Source organism: Lichenostomus cassidix, chromosome 2 (genome assembly GCF_008360975.1).
Source record: "Lichenostomus cassidix isolate B80296 chromosome 2, HeHo_3.0, whole genome shotgun sequence".
Classification (NCBI taxonomy): Eukaryota; Metazoa; Chordata; class Aves; order Passeriformes; family Meliphagidae; genus Lichenostomus; species Lichenostomus cassidix.
The window spans coordinates 35633241-35650668 of NC_139482.1; the positions used below are offsets into that span (position 1 = coordinate 35633241).

The 17428-nt window shown below is 34.7% G+C and overlaps 1 protein-coding gene across 7 annotated transcripts in view; it reads right to left on the minus strand.

The window, feature by feature from the left end:
- The window catches only part of TBC1D5 (TBC1 domain family member 5), a 313036-nt gene that overhangs the window by 121933 nt on the left and 173675 nt on the right, over positions 1 to 17428 (minus strand). For all 7 annotated transcript variants that reach the window (XM_085051059.1, XM_085051056.1, XM_085051058.1 and 4 more), the window contains 5 exons: positions 17329 to 17396; positions 12342 to 12444; positions 6525 to 6613; positions 4961 to 5011; positions 4803 to 4872 (listed from right to left, as the gene is read on the minus strand). In XM_085051059.1, the coding sequence (XP_084907185.1) occupies positions 4803 to 4872; positions 4961 to 5011; positions 6525 to 6613; positions 12342 to 12444; positions 17329 to 17396 (381 nt within the window). The remainder of the gene's footprint in view (positions 1 to 4802; positions 4873 to 4960; positions 5012 to 6524; positions 6614 to 12341; positions 12445 to 17328; positions 17397 to 17428) is intronic.

Below are 17428 nucleotides of genomic sequence, written 5' to 3' on the forward strand. Positions count from 1 at the left end.
GTAACTTATTTTCAAACAATCCTTTCTAAACAGGCTTCTCCTGCACAGAAAATTTGGTGGCTGTACCTTAAAACCTACACAGCTTTGATAAAGCATCAGAAACTTTTAAAGGAAAAAAGAAATAGAATGAGACAGCAGTTGGTTGGACCTGAGGGCTGTGCAAACTGTGCCGTGATCTACAACACAACAAAAATCAAGTGAAAACCAGTGGAGTATTACCATCCTTGAACGTGATACTGCTTTAAATTTGTTCTTGCAAAAGAGTAAAGTATTACTGAAAAAGAGACAGAATGCTAGAAAGAAATGCAGTAAGTAATGAACTGCACTGAATAGGAAGCATGTAAAAAGAAGAAGGAGAAATAAAAAAGGGCAAGTCAATGCTATCAAGAGAAAGACAGGGGGACAGGGAAACGGAGAATTAAGCTGTTAAGAACAAGGTTGAGGTTATAAAAGAGGGAAAATTGGAACAGTAAGAAGAGAAGAATTTTGCAATGACTTTGCTACTATCTGTCATCACGACCTCTGACCCAAAACCTTCACTTTAAAAAACAGTTGCTGTTTTTCTACACTTTTCTCACTATATTAATATAGAAGAATTATCCAGCCTCAAATGGTTAATAATTCCAGGAGACTTCATTGCATTTTGAATTGTTAAGATTCACTTACTTTAATATAGTGAAAAAAGCATTATTTTTAACATTCAATAACAAAGAAAGTTTGGTTTTGTTGTATAAGCTATCCCCAAGGTTGTTTCCTATGATTACTGCAAAATCAACAACATGGTTTAACATTGAAATGGGCAGTGAACACTTAATAATATCTACCAAAAAGTCTATTTTTTTATGTTGATCTTTTTTGCTTGAAGTACCTTTTCTTAATTATTTGATTTCTGTACTGCAGAAAATATGGTAGAATACTGAACAGTGATTTCAGGTAATATGTTTCTATTTAAGGACCTGATTGATTATAAATTGTATCTTAAAGTGTTCTTAGTTGTTGCTTTGCTATGGCAATTGCAGCAAAGGGACTGATCTATTACAGTGTGGTAGTTTAACCATGGTATTGTGGTACCAAGACATATTAAGATACTCTAGCAAATCACTTGACAAAAGCTCCCTCAAACTGTCAAATAAAGCTCACTGACATGGCATGCATTCATTCGATATCTTTGCTGTTCTAACGAATAGGAACTTAAAATAAAACATCTAGTGTCTTAGAGGCTAAGAAGCAATGCTACTACTTACTTAAATACTGAAGTTCTTCACAGCTGAAGGTACATTGAGAAAGGATATTTCTCCTACCTTATTTTTAAATTATTCTATTAACTTCTTTCTTACCAAGTTGGGCAGCCTTCTTTCTACCCTGAATTTTATTTCTGCATTGTATGGCTATTTCCTATTGTTTCAGACTCATTTAATTATTTTGTTGGTCATACGCTAGAATGCAAAATATTGAAAACAGGTATCCACCAATCTTCTTCTTAAAGCATGATATGGTAACATTGCCTTAACGTTAAATGTCAGTCTGTAATATTTTTTTTTCATAAACATATGAATTTATCATTGAAACTAACCATGAAAGCCTGGAAAGCTACGTATTTGTATGGTGTGCACATTCTATCATTTGGCACACATCTGGGGTATGAACTTTATTCTGGATTACTCAAGTTGATTGTAACTTCAACTTGACCACTTCATACATTCATAACGCTGATGATTCAGAAGACCTCTGTTTTTAAGCTTTTCTTTATTACAGGCATAAAACCTTATACAGAAATCTCAACATCAGAATCTCTCTGCTTATTTGAACTTGCAATATGAAAAGACTAGCTATTACTCAGATTAGTCTTTACACCATTAGTTGTCTGTGGGTTAAAGCCATCTTTACAAAATTACAAAACAGATTATTAAACCCTGGCTCAAGTGTCAAAAGATTGTGAATATCAAAACTAATGCAAGCTTCGTCTGTGCCAAAATTGGAGTTATTTGTCATTTGCAGCATTTGTGCACCTTGGCATAATGCAGCACTGACACACTGCTGACTGTCAGACTGACTGACTATCAAACATGGCTAAGTGCATCCAATAGTATATGCTGGCTTGCCATTTCTAAAAGCACAAGATAAGTAAATGGTATCCATCAAAATGCAGTTTATCAGCATCTCAGAAATTAACCCTATTAACAGAAATCTTCAAGGCATGACAGAATCTGTGAGGAAGCAGCTGCAGCCAATAACAAAGCCTTGCCTGTCCATGGCTCCTGATTCTGTGTACTCCAAGAAGCTCAGTGGATGACTAGAGTGAAACAAAGTCATGTCTGTTGTCTCCTCTCATGCAATTTGCTTGAGAAAATGACAATACCTCTAGTCAGTTGAAATTGCTCCAAAAATCACATAGCTGGTGTGAAACAAACAGCCTAAACAGAAAGATGCTCAAATAAACTAATAAAACCAAGCAGCCAAAATGTTTAACTAGAAATGACTCACAGTGCCAGCGCCCAAAGCCAAGTGGACAACACAATATTTTGCCCCTGCTCATACTGACTATATAATTATTTGCTACGTGAGAGAAAACACCTGTTTTCTTTTACGTGAGCTTTTAAGTCTTGCAAAAAAAATTGAGTGCATGTTTTTAGCCATCTATTACTAACATGAAATACAAATGAACAATCCTAAAAGGATGTGGTTCACAATAAAAGGGAAAAAATGAGGGACAGCTCAGAATGTGCTACATTGTTTAAAGGAGAGCACCAGATTCACCCCTAAGAACGGTTTAAAAATGAATACCAGTGAAATTCAGCTGAAAACTTTAGCTAAGTATTAGGAACAGAGTCACCAAGTTCTGTCACAAAACATTACCTGCCACAACATGAACTGGAATGGCTGGTAGTCGATACTAATACAATTTATATATTCATTCATTTAGGAAAGAAATGCTATAGCAGTAAAGAGAGGCTAGGACATAGTACAAGTATAAACTGTGGACAGATTTCTCTCATTAACCACTAGGGAATGGAGTAGCTGGAGAAGCTCCTCTAATGGCAATTGGGAGTAATGGAAACAACTGTTAGAGGCTGTAAAACGTAACATGTCTCTCAGAGCACATGCTTTCATTGCTTTCTTTGTGAAGATTCAGACTTTATTATGTAGCTAACCCTCAAAGTCATGATTGTAAAAGGCATATGTACAAGAAAGGATTATTAAAGATTATACATGTTTGCAAAGAACAAGAACAAACAACTAGATATTAATCCATTCTCTTTGCATTGTTAATTTTTTATGCCCTGAAAGGACTGGAAAGGGCAATGTAAACTTTCACCTTCTACCCAAGCACTGCAAATCTGTAAGCAGACCTAGTTATTTCCTGGAATAAAATTCATCCTCAGACTTTACCACCTCTGTCACGGAAATTGGAACAAATACATTTCAATACACTGAATTTTGAACAGCTACACTCAGAGAAATATATCTCACAGCCTTGTTACTGAAATAAAAGTGCCTATGTAGTAAGTTTCTAAAATTTGTATCTCATATGCTTTATCCCTAGCTACTTAAATGATATAAAAATCCAAATAATTTATAACTGTAGACAGCTTAGGCCAAGATGCCAATGCTCCATATCTGGTAAAATATATAATATTTTAAATATTTAAAGAAAATAGATGCTTTTATATGAGTCTTGGGTGAACAACGTTTTCTTCATTAGACTGGCAAAACCATCATTCAAACTAGTACTCTGTAATTACGGTTTCCAACTATAGGTTTTGGTGCATACATATGGACATCCAGAATCAAACAAATCCTTATTAAGTTTTTGTTAACTCTAGATATTTTCCCTATGGTCTATGTGAAAAATGCTGAAGTGAATCAAGCTGAAACTAAGTTTGGAGGCCAACTCTTTTAGGATATAATACACTGAAAGTCTCGGTAATACCCATAATACTGTTAATAATATTTTGCTACAGCCTTCTACATATGCTTCATCACACAAATAATTTTCCAGCATTATAAAAAAGAGAAAAATAAAGATGGAAAGAGACAGGAAAAGAAGCATTCAAAGGAAATCTTAAGCAACAGAATGAGGAAATTGTCCTTCATGCCATGCATGAAAAATTTCAGTCAAGGACTAGATGGTCTCTAGAAGGTCCCTTCAAAGGAGAGTTTTGTAGAACTCAGAACTAAACTCAGAACACTGCAAAAGATTTTTTATAATGAAGCAATATACTAAATTCAGTGGTGTCTGTACAGATACACAAGACATCTGAAGGCACAGACATTCCCTCTGTTTGAATTTCCTGAGGTTAAGAAGAAAAAAAAATGAAGGAAATGGAGTGATTATGTCAGGGAAAGATACACCCTGACCTTTGACAGATAGTCTATGGTTAAAGTTTCAGTTTCACAGGAAATTGTTTGTATTGTAAACAGCTGACAATAATTCAAGCCTTAATACTTTGAATATAGGAATTTATTAAACATGGTATTTGCCCAGGTTTTGGGCACACAGAAGTGCCTATGACAGGCACTCTTTCAAATGCTACACAAGAACATCACTAACATACAGAAAAATCCATGCTTGCATCCTTGCTTTTGATTAATAAGTGACCTTTCAACTGACAGGAACTCTCACCTGGAAGACATTTCACAAGTGCTTATGACCAAATTCTTAAGAACCTTTAAAGATTGTAAACTTGTTTGAGACACTTTAACCGAGTTAAGAGATGTCTAATTATCTTTAAATAAGATCAATCATATTAAAATCACATCTGCTTAAAAACACAATAAGTACATTTTAAAGCAATATTTACCTTCTGACTGTCATGTTCAAAAGTTGAAAACCAATGTTCTGCAGTTTTCATAAGACGTGTGAACATTGCACTGAAAGGGAACAACCCAGAAACTTGGTGTTAAATAATGTATTACAAATAAGAGCAAATTAAATGTAAAGAAACTTGTTCAAACTTACTAGGCATCATGTTCCAGATATTCAGGATTCAAAAGAACTTTCATTTCCTCGCTGAAAAAGGCAACAGTGAACAATCCAAATGTGAATGTTTATTTTTGGTCAGCGTTCTGCATGTACTATTATGTATTTATAAGCCAACTTTCATATAAAGTGCAAATGAGAAAACTAGCCTTTTTAATTAAAAAGAGCAACTCCATTGAACAAATGAAGTCTTTCCTTTTTATAAAGATCAAAAACAAATTAGCTGCCTTGTCTGCACTACAATGAAGTAACCATCTAATTATTCCAAATAACAAATTACTGAATGTCACAATGTATTATTTGAATATGCTTGATCTAGAATAATTGATTGCTGCACAATCTATCACTGTTTGTCCCAAACATAAAAAAAAATACGGTTACTGGTCAAATATGCAGTATCAAAACATTAATTTATTTTGTTTTAATAGCCTGTATTTTTATTGTACTTTAACAGCAATTAATCAGTGACAGCACCTCTTTTCCATCTACTTTGCTGCTTAGCTCTACTTTTTCAGTGGGGATGGAACAGAATGCTGTGCATAACACATGGTTATTTTAAGTCACTTAGCACTGAAGAGCATCTTTAGGTAATTTTAGGATATCTAAGGACAGACATTGAATAGAAACATACACTTGTAAATAATCATCTTAATGCTTTACTGCCTTTGGGCAGTCATGTTGAGGGGCACCTACAGAGGCTATACTATATTGTACACATACCTAAATTGGTTTTTATTCACTGCTGGACTCCAGAGCAGAGTGCAAAAGAACCAAATCAAATGTCCTAAGTATCACTAGGATTTTTTGTTTTCCTTGGGGGTTTTTTGGGTTGGTTTTTTTTTTGTTTGTTTTGTTTTTTTTTTTTTTTTTGCTGCTTGTTTGCTTGCTTTTTAAATGAAAACAAAAGCTTTACAAATAGAGCAAGAAAAAAAAGCAGACACTCATGTGTGATGCACCACTTTATACGTATGAGTATGACTGCATGCATACACACATACACGTTTTTGAGTGAAATGGAAGATCAATAGCTAAACCTAATGTTCCAACCAAGTCAAAGAATAGTTGGATATCATAGCTACAACACTGCAGGTGATGAAAGAAATATAAATCACAAGAATTAGTCTTCAACAATTTTTTCCCATTTTAAGATATGAGGAAAGACAGTCAGTGGTAAGATGTCTGCTCTGAGTAGCTCACTAATCTCTCCACAATGGCAAAAACAAAACCACTTCTGGCAATAAGGGTGAGGTGGAACTGCAGGTAGGTATGCAAGCTTTTAGATGATAGTTTTCCTTAGATTTCTTGTCTCCCCATTTTTTCACCAGACTGTATCTGTGAAGGGGCCAATGCCTAAATTTCTGAAGCTGTAGTAGGAAAAACAAAATAAGGGTATTCCTAGCAAAGCACAAGGATGCAATGATTTCTAATATTAATTGATGAATTATAAACAAAGAATTATGGAACACATATTTATAAGATATAGTTCAGCCAACTTATTTTTTAAAGAAAGTGGATTTTTATACAAATAAAATGCAATGCTTGCCTTGGTTGTGCAGCTTCACTGGCATGTGAAAAAGCCTGGTGGTCACAATGTAGGATAAAGACAATGGGAGCTAGAAGTTCATGCATGCCCTAAACACAAAAGGAAAAGCAAGAGTGTATTTAGATTTTCCAGTTATATAGTAGCTCCTAGGGCACAGCATAAGGCAGACAGCAATATTAGGTGCAGACTAACTAAAAGCATGAACATTCATTCATATTCTTAACAGAAAAGTTTCATAATCAATGGCTTTTATTTGAAATTCTGATTAAATCCAAGTGTTTGTTCTTCTATAATACACAGAAACAAGTTAGTCTCCTTTTTTCTAACACAACACACAACAAATGGGCAATGGTAAGCAACCCTGCACCTGGCAGTTTACTTCAATATCTATGTTCATAAATATGAATTTTATTTATGATAATTATAATAATGATCTACAGTGCAGAGATCCGCAATAGGGAAGAATTACAAAATTTAAAATTATTTTGTGTTTTATAATGTTCCAAATCCATAGACAAAAGTGTAACAATAGGATATAAAGGAGACAAAGGTAGCTATTTGGGAAAGAAAATGAAATTTCCATTTCTAAGGACATGAGAATTAAAGTTTTTGGGTTTTTTGGTATTCTTTCTTTTAAGTTGTTATGTCAACATTCAAAATAAACTCATTAAACACAATGTATAGAAGACCTGGTACTGTTCCACTGCAGAGTGCCACTTATATATGCAATCTATACTAAGATACAGGAAAAATATAGAAACATGCAGGAATCAAAACAAAAAAAAAAGGGTGTACAGTTGAGAACTTAGGCCAGCTTTAGCAGCACAGCTGGGCCACCCAGGAGAGTTGGGATCCCAGCACTGGGACTAGGACAGCAGATAGGAGCTATGTAAGCTCCAGGCTGGGGTTGGGGTCAGCCAGACAAAAGAAGGGAGGGGAGCCATTTGGTGATGGAAGGGATGTGGGATGAAGGATTGAGATCTGTCTGTCTGCCTCTGGACACAAGGATCACTCTAAGGGGAAGGAATTCCTGACTTCTGCCCAAAACCACCAGTTACAACTGGGGCTTGGTGCCAAGTGCCCAGGCTCTTGCTGCTGGGACTGGCTCTGGATGGAGTCCTTGCCCAGCTGAAGGAGGAAGAACATGCTGCCAGCAGGGCTCCAGTTCAAGGGTGCAACGATTTCATCAAGTGTAGCCTCAGTCCTGATGGCAGGTGAGTGCTCTGGGCAGACAGGAGTTCCAGGAAGATTATTCTCATCTATCCCACTGCAAAAGGAGCACTGGGGCTACTCCATCAAGCTCATCAGCATCTCAGGCTGCTGTCAGAACTCAGATAATGGGTCTCCTGATGGGAGCTGTTCTACTTTTAATGGTTGCAGTTCCAAGGCAGGAAGCCTCTGCACTTGCTTTCCCAGCCCTTTCAGTGATGGACAGATGTGAACACTGGCAGTGTTACACACTTGTGAGCTACCCTGCTGCTTTGCTGGTATTTCAGTTGATATTCCATGCAGCATCTGAGGAGTGTTCAACACCAGTAAGTTAGCTTATCAGCTTCATATGTACCAAACAGACCCATTAACTACTAAAAACCATGAACTTTTATTGGAAATAATGGGCATTTCCCTTAAGTGGTCTGAACTGACCCAAGAGGCATATATGGAAGCCCTCTCTACGTTATTAACTATTTTGAGTATGTTTGGATACACAGTTTTTGACAATTTTGACAATAGCTTTGACAATCTCTCTGTATGCCATCAACTGAAATCCTACGAAATCCAATTTTAATTTTTTCAGGACTCAGATGACTGTTATAGCCTCAATGGCAGGGCTGAAGTTTGGATGTTGTCTTTCCCTTCCTGGTTCCGAACCATTAGGGACTTCTTCAAAAGGTGAAGGCAAAATAGAAACTCAGTTAGGAAAATAAAATATAAACCAAATATAGCAATTTTATTTCAAAAGCTTATGTAAAACACGAAAAATGATTAGATTACAAATTGTAAAGTTTAGATTTCTTAAAATATGATGGTCATACCACAGGAGAAAGGCCCAGGATTAGACAATATATAAGTGGCAAAAATATTTAAATAACCAGGGTTGTACTTTCAGATGTACAGCCCTTGGGTAATTAACAGTTCCACGTCTAATCTTTTATTCACCCTGATATACTAAACATGAAATAGGAGAAATGAAAATGCCAAAAACTTGACTATCTAAAAAAACTACCACCTAAGCTGTAAACATATAAGCTGAAGAAAAAGAAAGAGGACATAAAATAAGAATTAGTTATAAAAGATAAAAGCACATCACACATTCTTCCAACATAATAATGTATCAACTCTATAATAAAATAGAATCATAATGTGGCTGCCCACGTATAACAAAACCAAAACAAACAGATGATGAAATATCAGGATTTCAAAAAGATACCTCTGATCTTTCAGTTACAAGAGTACTTCAAATGTTTAGAGATTTTTAGCTTGGCAAGAAAAGCTACCAGTGTAATATGCATACACATATTTTTTCAATGCTACAGTTTACTAAAACTCTTTAGTGTTAATAAATAAGTTGACAGAGCTCAGATAATTTTATGACACTTCCCAGCTACAACAAAATATTGATTTCATAGTACAGTCTATGGTTCAGAAAGAAAACCAGAATGACAGCATTTTTACAATGACAAGTGAATCAATGCATTTCAAAATTATATTGACTTCTTTAAGGGCAATCAAATCAAGAACAAACAATAGTTAGCCTAGTGATTTAGCTTAATTTTCACTATTTCTTTTGAGTTTAACTAGGCCCAGAATTTTGGCACCAGTCTTACAGAAAAACTCTAGGAGTAGCTCTTACATATTCTTAAGTACAATACACTATTCTCTTTAGATTTTATATTTACAGCTCCTATTTAAAAATTCAGTGATCCCAGGGAAGATTCTGCCTTTAAAATCTGTAATACAGCTCCACAACATTCTACTCCATTTGACTAGGGATAGAAATATATTTTTCCTCATCAAATAAAATGTTCCTTCACGCTGGCCAAAAAACCCACAAACGCTACGACAAAGACAACTTGCATGCATTTATGCATATTAAACAAACATTATTGATTGCTTCTTGTAAAACTATATGCTGAAGCTATGTAGTAGTTTCAATAGAATATTTTAAGTGCGCAAATTATCAAGGAACTATAGCTTTCTCCAAAAATTTTGGAAGATAGTGTTGGGTATGGACAGATGCTGACAGACAGAAGTCTCAGTTTTCATTCACTGGCTGAGTTTTATAATTCTGAGGGCAACTGTATCTTTTGTATGTGGTCATAGAAATGAGACAGAGGAATTCTCATGGATGACAACAGGACCAGTCTCCATGATGGAAACTGCATATGAAGACAAGCTCCTTAATCTGGGCTTTGTATTCAGGTCATTGTGGAGACAACAATGTGGAGATGACCTGTTACTGATCAATTAATGGTAAACTTCATTATTTTCTCAAAAATATGCTAGGCTTTGATGCAGTGGAAATCATTACGGGAAGCAGCCTCTTGAGTATGGAAAAAACACTACATCAGGGAGACTGACAACTAGATAGGTATTGGATAAAAGAAGAAAAAACATATCCTGCTATATGCTACAGACTATTTCTTTTCAGCTAATTCAGAGATGGGCAATGATGGACATGAAAAAAACGTTACATAGAAAGAGAGGAGCATGAGGACAAAACAAGAGGACCTTACTAATAAGCTAAGAGGAGCATTATTTTTTAAATAAAGAAACAAACCCACCCTTTTAAAATGAAGTAAGAAAAAAGCAAAGCTCATAATAAAAGTAACACACATCCACAACAAGAGAGGAAAACCACAATAATTTGCTATTTTGTGGACTTGGCACAGCACCACAAGACTTGAGTGGTATACTGAACACACTTCAGAGAGGTTAAATCAACAGTTTTTCATGATCCAAATAAATTTAATTTTCTGCACTTCCTCTCCCTTTCAGCCTGTAGCAACCCCTTCCTGGAACTACCACACTACTTATGCACACCAGTTGAAAACAGAGGTAAAGAAGTTTTCTTTGTCAACAGCCTGTAGGCTCACAAAATTGAACCTGTTCTTTTATCTGCCTATGTTCATTTAGCCCACCAAGCAGTCTTTATTAAAGCTGAGGCATCAGGCAGTCAAAGTTCATTAATACCATTTATATAATCTCTGCAGTTTCAATTAACTCAGCAAGACATTCTACTACATGATAACAGTCTCATTAATTCAATAAAATCCCATAACTATTAACAATATGGTCTATGTTAAACGGGGTGTCACCTAGTAGAAAATAATAGCTTTAACAGCTTGTGATGAAACACAGGGTTTTTTTTTTTTTTTTTTTAAATTTGATCTGGCTAAATATTCCATCCCTATATAGAAAGGTATTATTTCTTGGTAAGGAATCAAGAGGATTTTAAATATGAGCAGAGGGTAATTAAGTCCTTTTAAGTCATATCAAAGAGTAAAATAATACTTCTTGTTCAATAAATGATAGACTAAATTAGCTGGAATGTGTTCTTCCATTTTCCCATCATCAGTACTCTGGCCTATATTCACTAGAAAAAGGAGGCTGAATACTAAGGGTTTTTTTAGCAATGCCCTTCAAAATACAGCTCATAGATGTCACTTTTATTGTTCTTATGCAAGACTATTCCCTCCTCACTGTCCGCCAAACATGAGAAATAACCAGCTGATAGATGTTTCACACGTTTGATAACTATATAGTCCATTTTTAATATAGCCTGTAAGAAATTCTTCAGAAGTAACTGTTCCTTCAACTCATGTGTCCTTTGTTTCCATGAAACAATCCTATTCCCTGCCTTGAGGATAGGATGGCCACAGACCATGCCTGAAAGCACAGATTGTTTTATAAAAATCTTCCCATTTACTGAATCTCTGTATTTTCTGTCATGACAATTTTTCTGTCTATGTAGTGTTGGCTGCTCTACAGTTCTTCCTCTGTCCATACACAAAGAGTATCCCTCAGTTTGTCAGTCTCTACTCAGCATACAGATAATTGTGTGAAGAAACAAACACAAATATACTTTGGGTGATACTCTAAATATTGGTCTTGCTGTATGAATGCAGTATCATGTTTATACTTCAAAACCTTCAGAACAAATGTTAAATTAATTAACTTACTAACTCTGTGGATGCTGAGTTAGTAAAACGTTAAGGCTTTCTTCACCATTTTATCAGAAATAGTTTGAGCAGACTCTCCTTCAAGTAACTCTGTAAAAGTGGTATTTTGTAGCACCTTTATCCTTCACTCAACAGGATTTTGTCAGCTGCATTGTGTGCTACAGGATTAGATAAAGATCTATCTGCAAACAAACTGCATGGCTTTAGCACTTTGTGGAAGAAATTAAAATATTACATTAAAAAATAGTAAATTTTTTCTAAATTTCAGAAGTCCCTCTTCATGCTTTTTGTTTATTCAGTACCATTTTTAATACTGCTATATGCTTGCTTTCTTTCTTTACCTAAGCAGAGAAAGTCTTTCTTTCTTTCTTTCTTAACCAACGACAAAGAAAAAGGTGTTTATAAAGAAATTTAAAGTTAGGAAACTTAGCAACCTTAAAGAAAACAATTTGAGGTACTGTGCTATGAGGAAAAAGCATATGTTATTCAATGAGCTTACTTACCAACCAGCTGACAAGCAGCTCTTTGATTACTTCAGCATTATGATACAACTTCAGATACAACAGAGCTACATTATTGTCAAACCATATAGAAAATGTTGAGTCAATGAATGCCACCTGTACAGTATTTTCATTACCTGTTTATAAAGCAACTGCTCATTTTCTCTGGCGTAGCAGAACAGAACATCTGTAAGAATTTTCCTTACATTCTCTTGCTGGAAATACTGCATTTCAGGAAAGCTGAAAATGAAGCAATACAGCAAGGGTAAACAACAGAGTGCACAGAAGGCCAGTTGCTGGTCTTCTAGAAGAGGTTTTAGGTAAGAGCATCTCCCTTGGCTGCTTTCCCACTGCTCTGTGAATTGTGGGTGCTGCTGGAGTAACATACTTCCAAAGACTTGTTACAGTTCTTTTGCAACCAAAATTATGAACCATATTCTTTAATGTACACCAGTCTGCTACACAGGTATAATGATACCAGTTATATTTAAATAACAAATCCCTTTTGATTTTATTAAAGCTAGAGATCTGCAAGAATGAAATACAATGGGAGAAATGGAAGAATGGACAAGAGTTTGTCAGAAGAAACCTATACATAAGGGTTCAATATTTCTTTAATATTTGAAAAAATATTATCATTTAATGACAAGATTATTTAAATATCTCATAACTGACATGAAAACCAGTATCCTAAAATCTAATATCTCTTACTGGTATCTGTTGCAATACAACACAGTTAGACATTTCACTGTCTTTAACAGTGTTGCAAATAAACTTTACAATTTTAAAATAATCTGGCTGGGCAAATATCCTAAGTGAACCATAATGAAATGGATCTTGTGTGAAAATAAGGGAAAAAAGCTACTGGGAAAATCCTGTTATATGCATACTGGAAAATTTAAATATTTCCTGTCTGTAACTACTCTGAAGTGACTCTCACCTGTGCATCCTGCTCCTCAGCTGTTGGGAGGTAGGAAATAGAGTGGTTATGCAGGATGTACTTAAAATTAGAATAAGTGCACAAACATAGGTGTTCTCATTGTTACTGAGGAAGTAACTAGATGGCAAAAAATGTTTCAGAAAGCAAACACTCCAAACCACATTGTTCCACAGCTATCCAAAGCAGTAACAAAAGAAAAAAAATGGAAAAGGTAGTATACTAAAAAGAAAGAAATGGTAAAGTTGGAAAAGAACAAGAGAAGAACAACTAAAAAAGACAACAAGAGTAGGCTTCGGGCTAGAGAGCTGAAATAAAGGTTGTAGTATTGTCAGTTTTAAAATTAAATCACACAGTTTGAAGCTAAGACTTCTTCAAACAAATTTCCCAGGTCTGAGCTACTTTAGACCAGTTCTATTTAAGGCAAACCCTGTCACAGAGAAACAATATAGGAAATTATAATAAATTACTTCAGATATGACTATTAGTGTTGATAACCACCGTGGTCATCTCACAGAGGTGATGACAGGCAAGCACAGAAACAAAACTAATTAAGGCTAGAAAGGTGCTTTGAAGTCCTTGGATGAAGGACCTGAATCAAGAGCCAAGGCAGACAAGACACCATGGCTTAAATACAGTGATGCTGAAGTCCTGAGAGAGGCACTGGGATGAGAGGTGTAACGTTTTCCTGGCACCTGGTGGAGGTAAAGGTAGACCAACATTTGGAAACTTGTATGCTTTTGTACTAATCACATTACTGCAAAGGAAGGACACAGCTGAGACCAAAAGTGCATTACAGCAGATGGCAATCAACATAATTTCGGGGTTTGAAGAGATTATTTTTGAAGGACTGTTATTCAGGCCTGCCCTATGAAGTTTAGCAAGAGAAGACTAACAAAGAAAACTCAAAAATACACAGAGATAGCTGTGAGGATCTAGTAATACCAGAGATTGTGACAGAAAGGATAATAATGAACTCAGGAATAAGCTGGCTGAAGTATTAATTATAGTAAATGTAAATAGAAGAGATCATGAGGGAACTATCAGTTCAGGATGGATTTTTATGGAAAATGTCATTTTATGATTAAAGCTGTTTTAAGAAATATAGTACCCTCAAATCAGCAAGGTAAGAATGCTTTTCATGAACATGAGAATATTACATTTAATTACATCTCTTAGAAAACCTGCATAAGGACATGGGAATTTTCCTAGACTGTTTTACCACAACTCTACAATTAAACAATGACACATTCAGGTCCCTGCTTTCTAAAAGTGAAGACCAGCATGAGTCTGATATAACTTTTTAAAATAGTCCTTTAGCTGATTTAGGGGCCCCTACAGCAGAGGTAGCCAGAATTTGATGCAGACATTTGAAGAAACAGGCTGGCAAACAAAAAAAAGGATGCACAAAACAAATTTGGTGGCAGACAGAAATGAGTACTGTAATCAATGGATTGCTGTTTCTTACCATCTCTTCCATGTACTTAGGAAGGATGTAACTGTCCAATGGCTTCTCCACTGCCTTTTTCACATTGGCAATTTTTAAATTTTTTTTTTCTTATTTGGGGGATGGAGAGTTTGGAATGTCAGCACCCACCACTACTCATCTTCACACATCTCCATCATCAGGAACTGTGATTGTTACTCCTGAAGCAGAAACTAAGTAGACCTACATATAAAAATACTACTACAAAAGAGATGGACTCCACTTGATTAGTCTATGGAGAATGCCTTTTAAGCATTTTGGTTTCTTAAAATACTGAAGAGAGAAAGAGGACAATGATACCTAGCCATTTGCAACTCTAGATGTATACTGTGATGCTAACAAGTAACCTGGTATTTTCATTTGAGTTAAATGCTCCTGCAGCTGCCAATCTGATTTGTATTCCTGCATGATATTTTTAAATTTTTTAAAAAATGTTGATCACTAATGAGTTGGGACTAACTTAACAATATCCTTTCCTACCTTCCTTGTAAATATTGGACGTTTTTATTATTATGCAACAGGCTAAAAATTGTATGTAGACATTATGGATTGGATTTCTCTCACCTGACTTTAGGAAATTAAAGTTTTGTTAGGTGCTGGTGAACTAGAAGCATTTTATAATTACTGAAGAAAACCATACCTCTCTACAGTGTGATTTGTCAGACATAAACTGGATTTATGCTTAAGGAAGAGATGATCTGTGTCCTAGAATTCTAGACATATACAGACTCTAAAGCATGATTAGCTCAGCTGTGAGTATCTAGGTTTCACAGACATAATTATTAGGTGAGATAAGGATTCTCAACATGCATAGGAACAAACACTCGTACAAGAACAAACTTTATTCCAGTTGCATTTAGACAACAAAATCCTGAAGTTCAAACCAATTTAAACCAATAACCAATTTCAGGAGCCTAATTCTAGCCGCTTTTCCTGTTTATTGTTACTACACTTCAGGGAATTCTAACAAAAACATTATAGAGTAATTTTTTACTGCTTTGATAGCTGGAACTCTGGTTTGCTACTCTGTGTGCAGTTAGCATCACTCTCCACAGCACTATTTACTTGATGCTGTGGGATGATGGAGGACTAAACTAGATGACAAAGAATATAAAAACACTCATTAAATAAGAAACAGCAGCTAGAAAGCAATAATTATGGTAATTGAATATAATAATTATTTTAACCTTTAATAAAAAGCATTGTAAATTAATGATGAATTTTAAAATTTTAAAATTCTAACTCCAGGGATTTATTTAAAGAATGGAAATGAAAAGAGAGGGTTTTTACATTCTAAAGGCACAGAATGTAGAACTTACTGCTTCTTAAAATAATGATAGTTTACAAATAGATACATATGTATATATAAAAATGCACACTATGTTTTATGATTAGACAAACAAGTGCACATATAAAATTAATATATTTTATAAAATATATACATGTCACTGATAAATTTTGATTCTTCATTGCTTGACTTATTTTGCTGTTGATGACACGATGTATACTACTATTGTTTCATTATTTTGTATAAATGTGCAAATGAAAATTTCTTTAGTCCCTATTACTGATATTAGTGAATACTATTCTGCTATTTGCCACAGTGAGAGCCTGGACTTTGTGTGTGTATACATATATATTTAAATAATAGTCTTACATCCACCATAACCTCCATACAACTTTTCGTTCTCCAATCATAGTTTAGATACATATATATTTTAATCTTAGAACATCCTGAACTGTTTCCTTTAACAAACAAAAAATACCATCTGTTGTGAGAATGCACATGAAAGTATACTCAGATTTTAATTATACATCTCATGGCAAAATGCATTCAAGAATGGGTCTAGGGACGGACATGTAAAATATTTGAAAACCAGACAGCAATGATTTCTTCTGCATGACTTGGTTCCTGTAAATGAAAATATGTAAGCTTGGGATTTGTAAAATCTATGACTATCATCACTTTTTTCAAGTTATAAGAAAAAATATTTGCAATGTAGTAAAATTTCACATGGTAACAAACCAGTAATTGAATTTAATTACATTTACACATCACTCAATGCTTGCACTCTGAAACGAAATATTTTCAGGAACTGAGTATTCTAACTCAAACAAGTTACTAAACAGGAATGACCTAAGGGCCAAGAAGATGAAAACATAATCACAGTAATATTAGGGCAAATTTTAAAAGGCATAATATGACAAGTAACACTAGAATGACGACAAGTAAAAATGGAACTGCTCAACTTCTATACATGAGTGACCTTTGCCTTACTAATTACAAATTGGTTCTTTATTATTGATTGTATTAAGTGTTGAGAATTAAGAAAGTAATCTGTTCTTTCATTATGATCATGAAAGTTAAAAGATCTTTCAGTTTCTCTTACCTTCTCTTTGCTTCATAGAGAAAACTACTTTAAATTTCACACAGTAGTACACCTCCTAATATCTTAATTTAGAAGAGCTTTTCTTCAATGATACCAATAAATCTGCAGGATTTAATGTTCAGCTAGATTGTCTCATTTTTTACTCCATAAAAGTTGTATATTTATACATTTAATGTATGTTTCCACACATTCATGTTCAACAAACCTGACATTTACAGTAACCAAAGTCAAGAAAACGCAATATAATGTACACCACATAAAAAAGCAGAATATAAATTTATATGTAGAAATTTCCCTAAAGATCTACATACGTTCTCGTCACATCTTGTTCAATCATTGCTCGAAGCTCTTTATCCTGGAAAAATTTATTCCAAAGACTCTGAAATAAGGAAAAATAATTGTATGAAACCA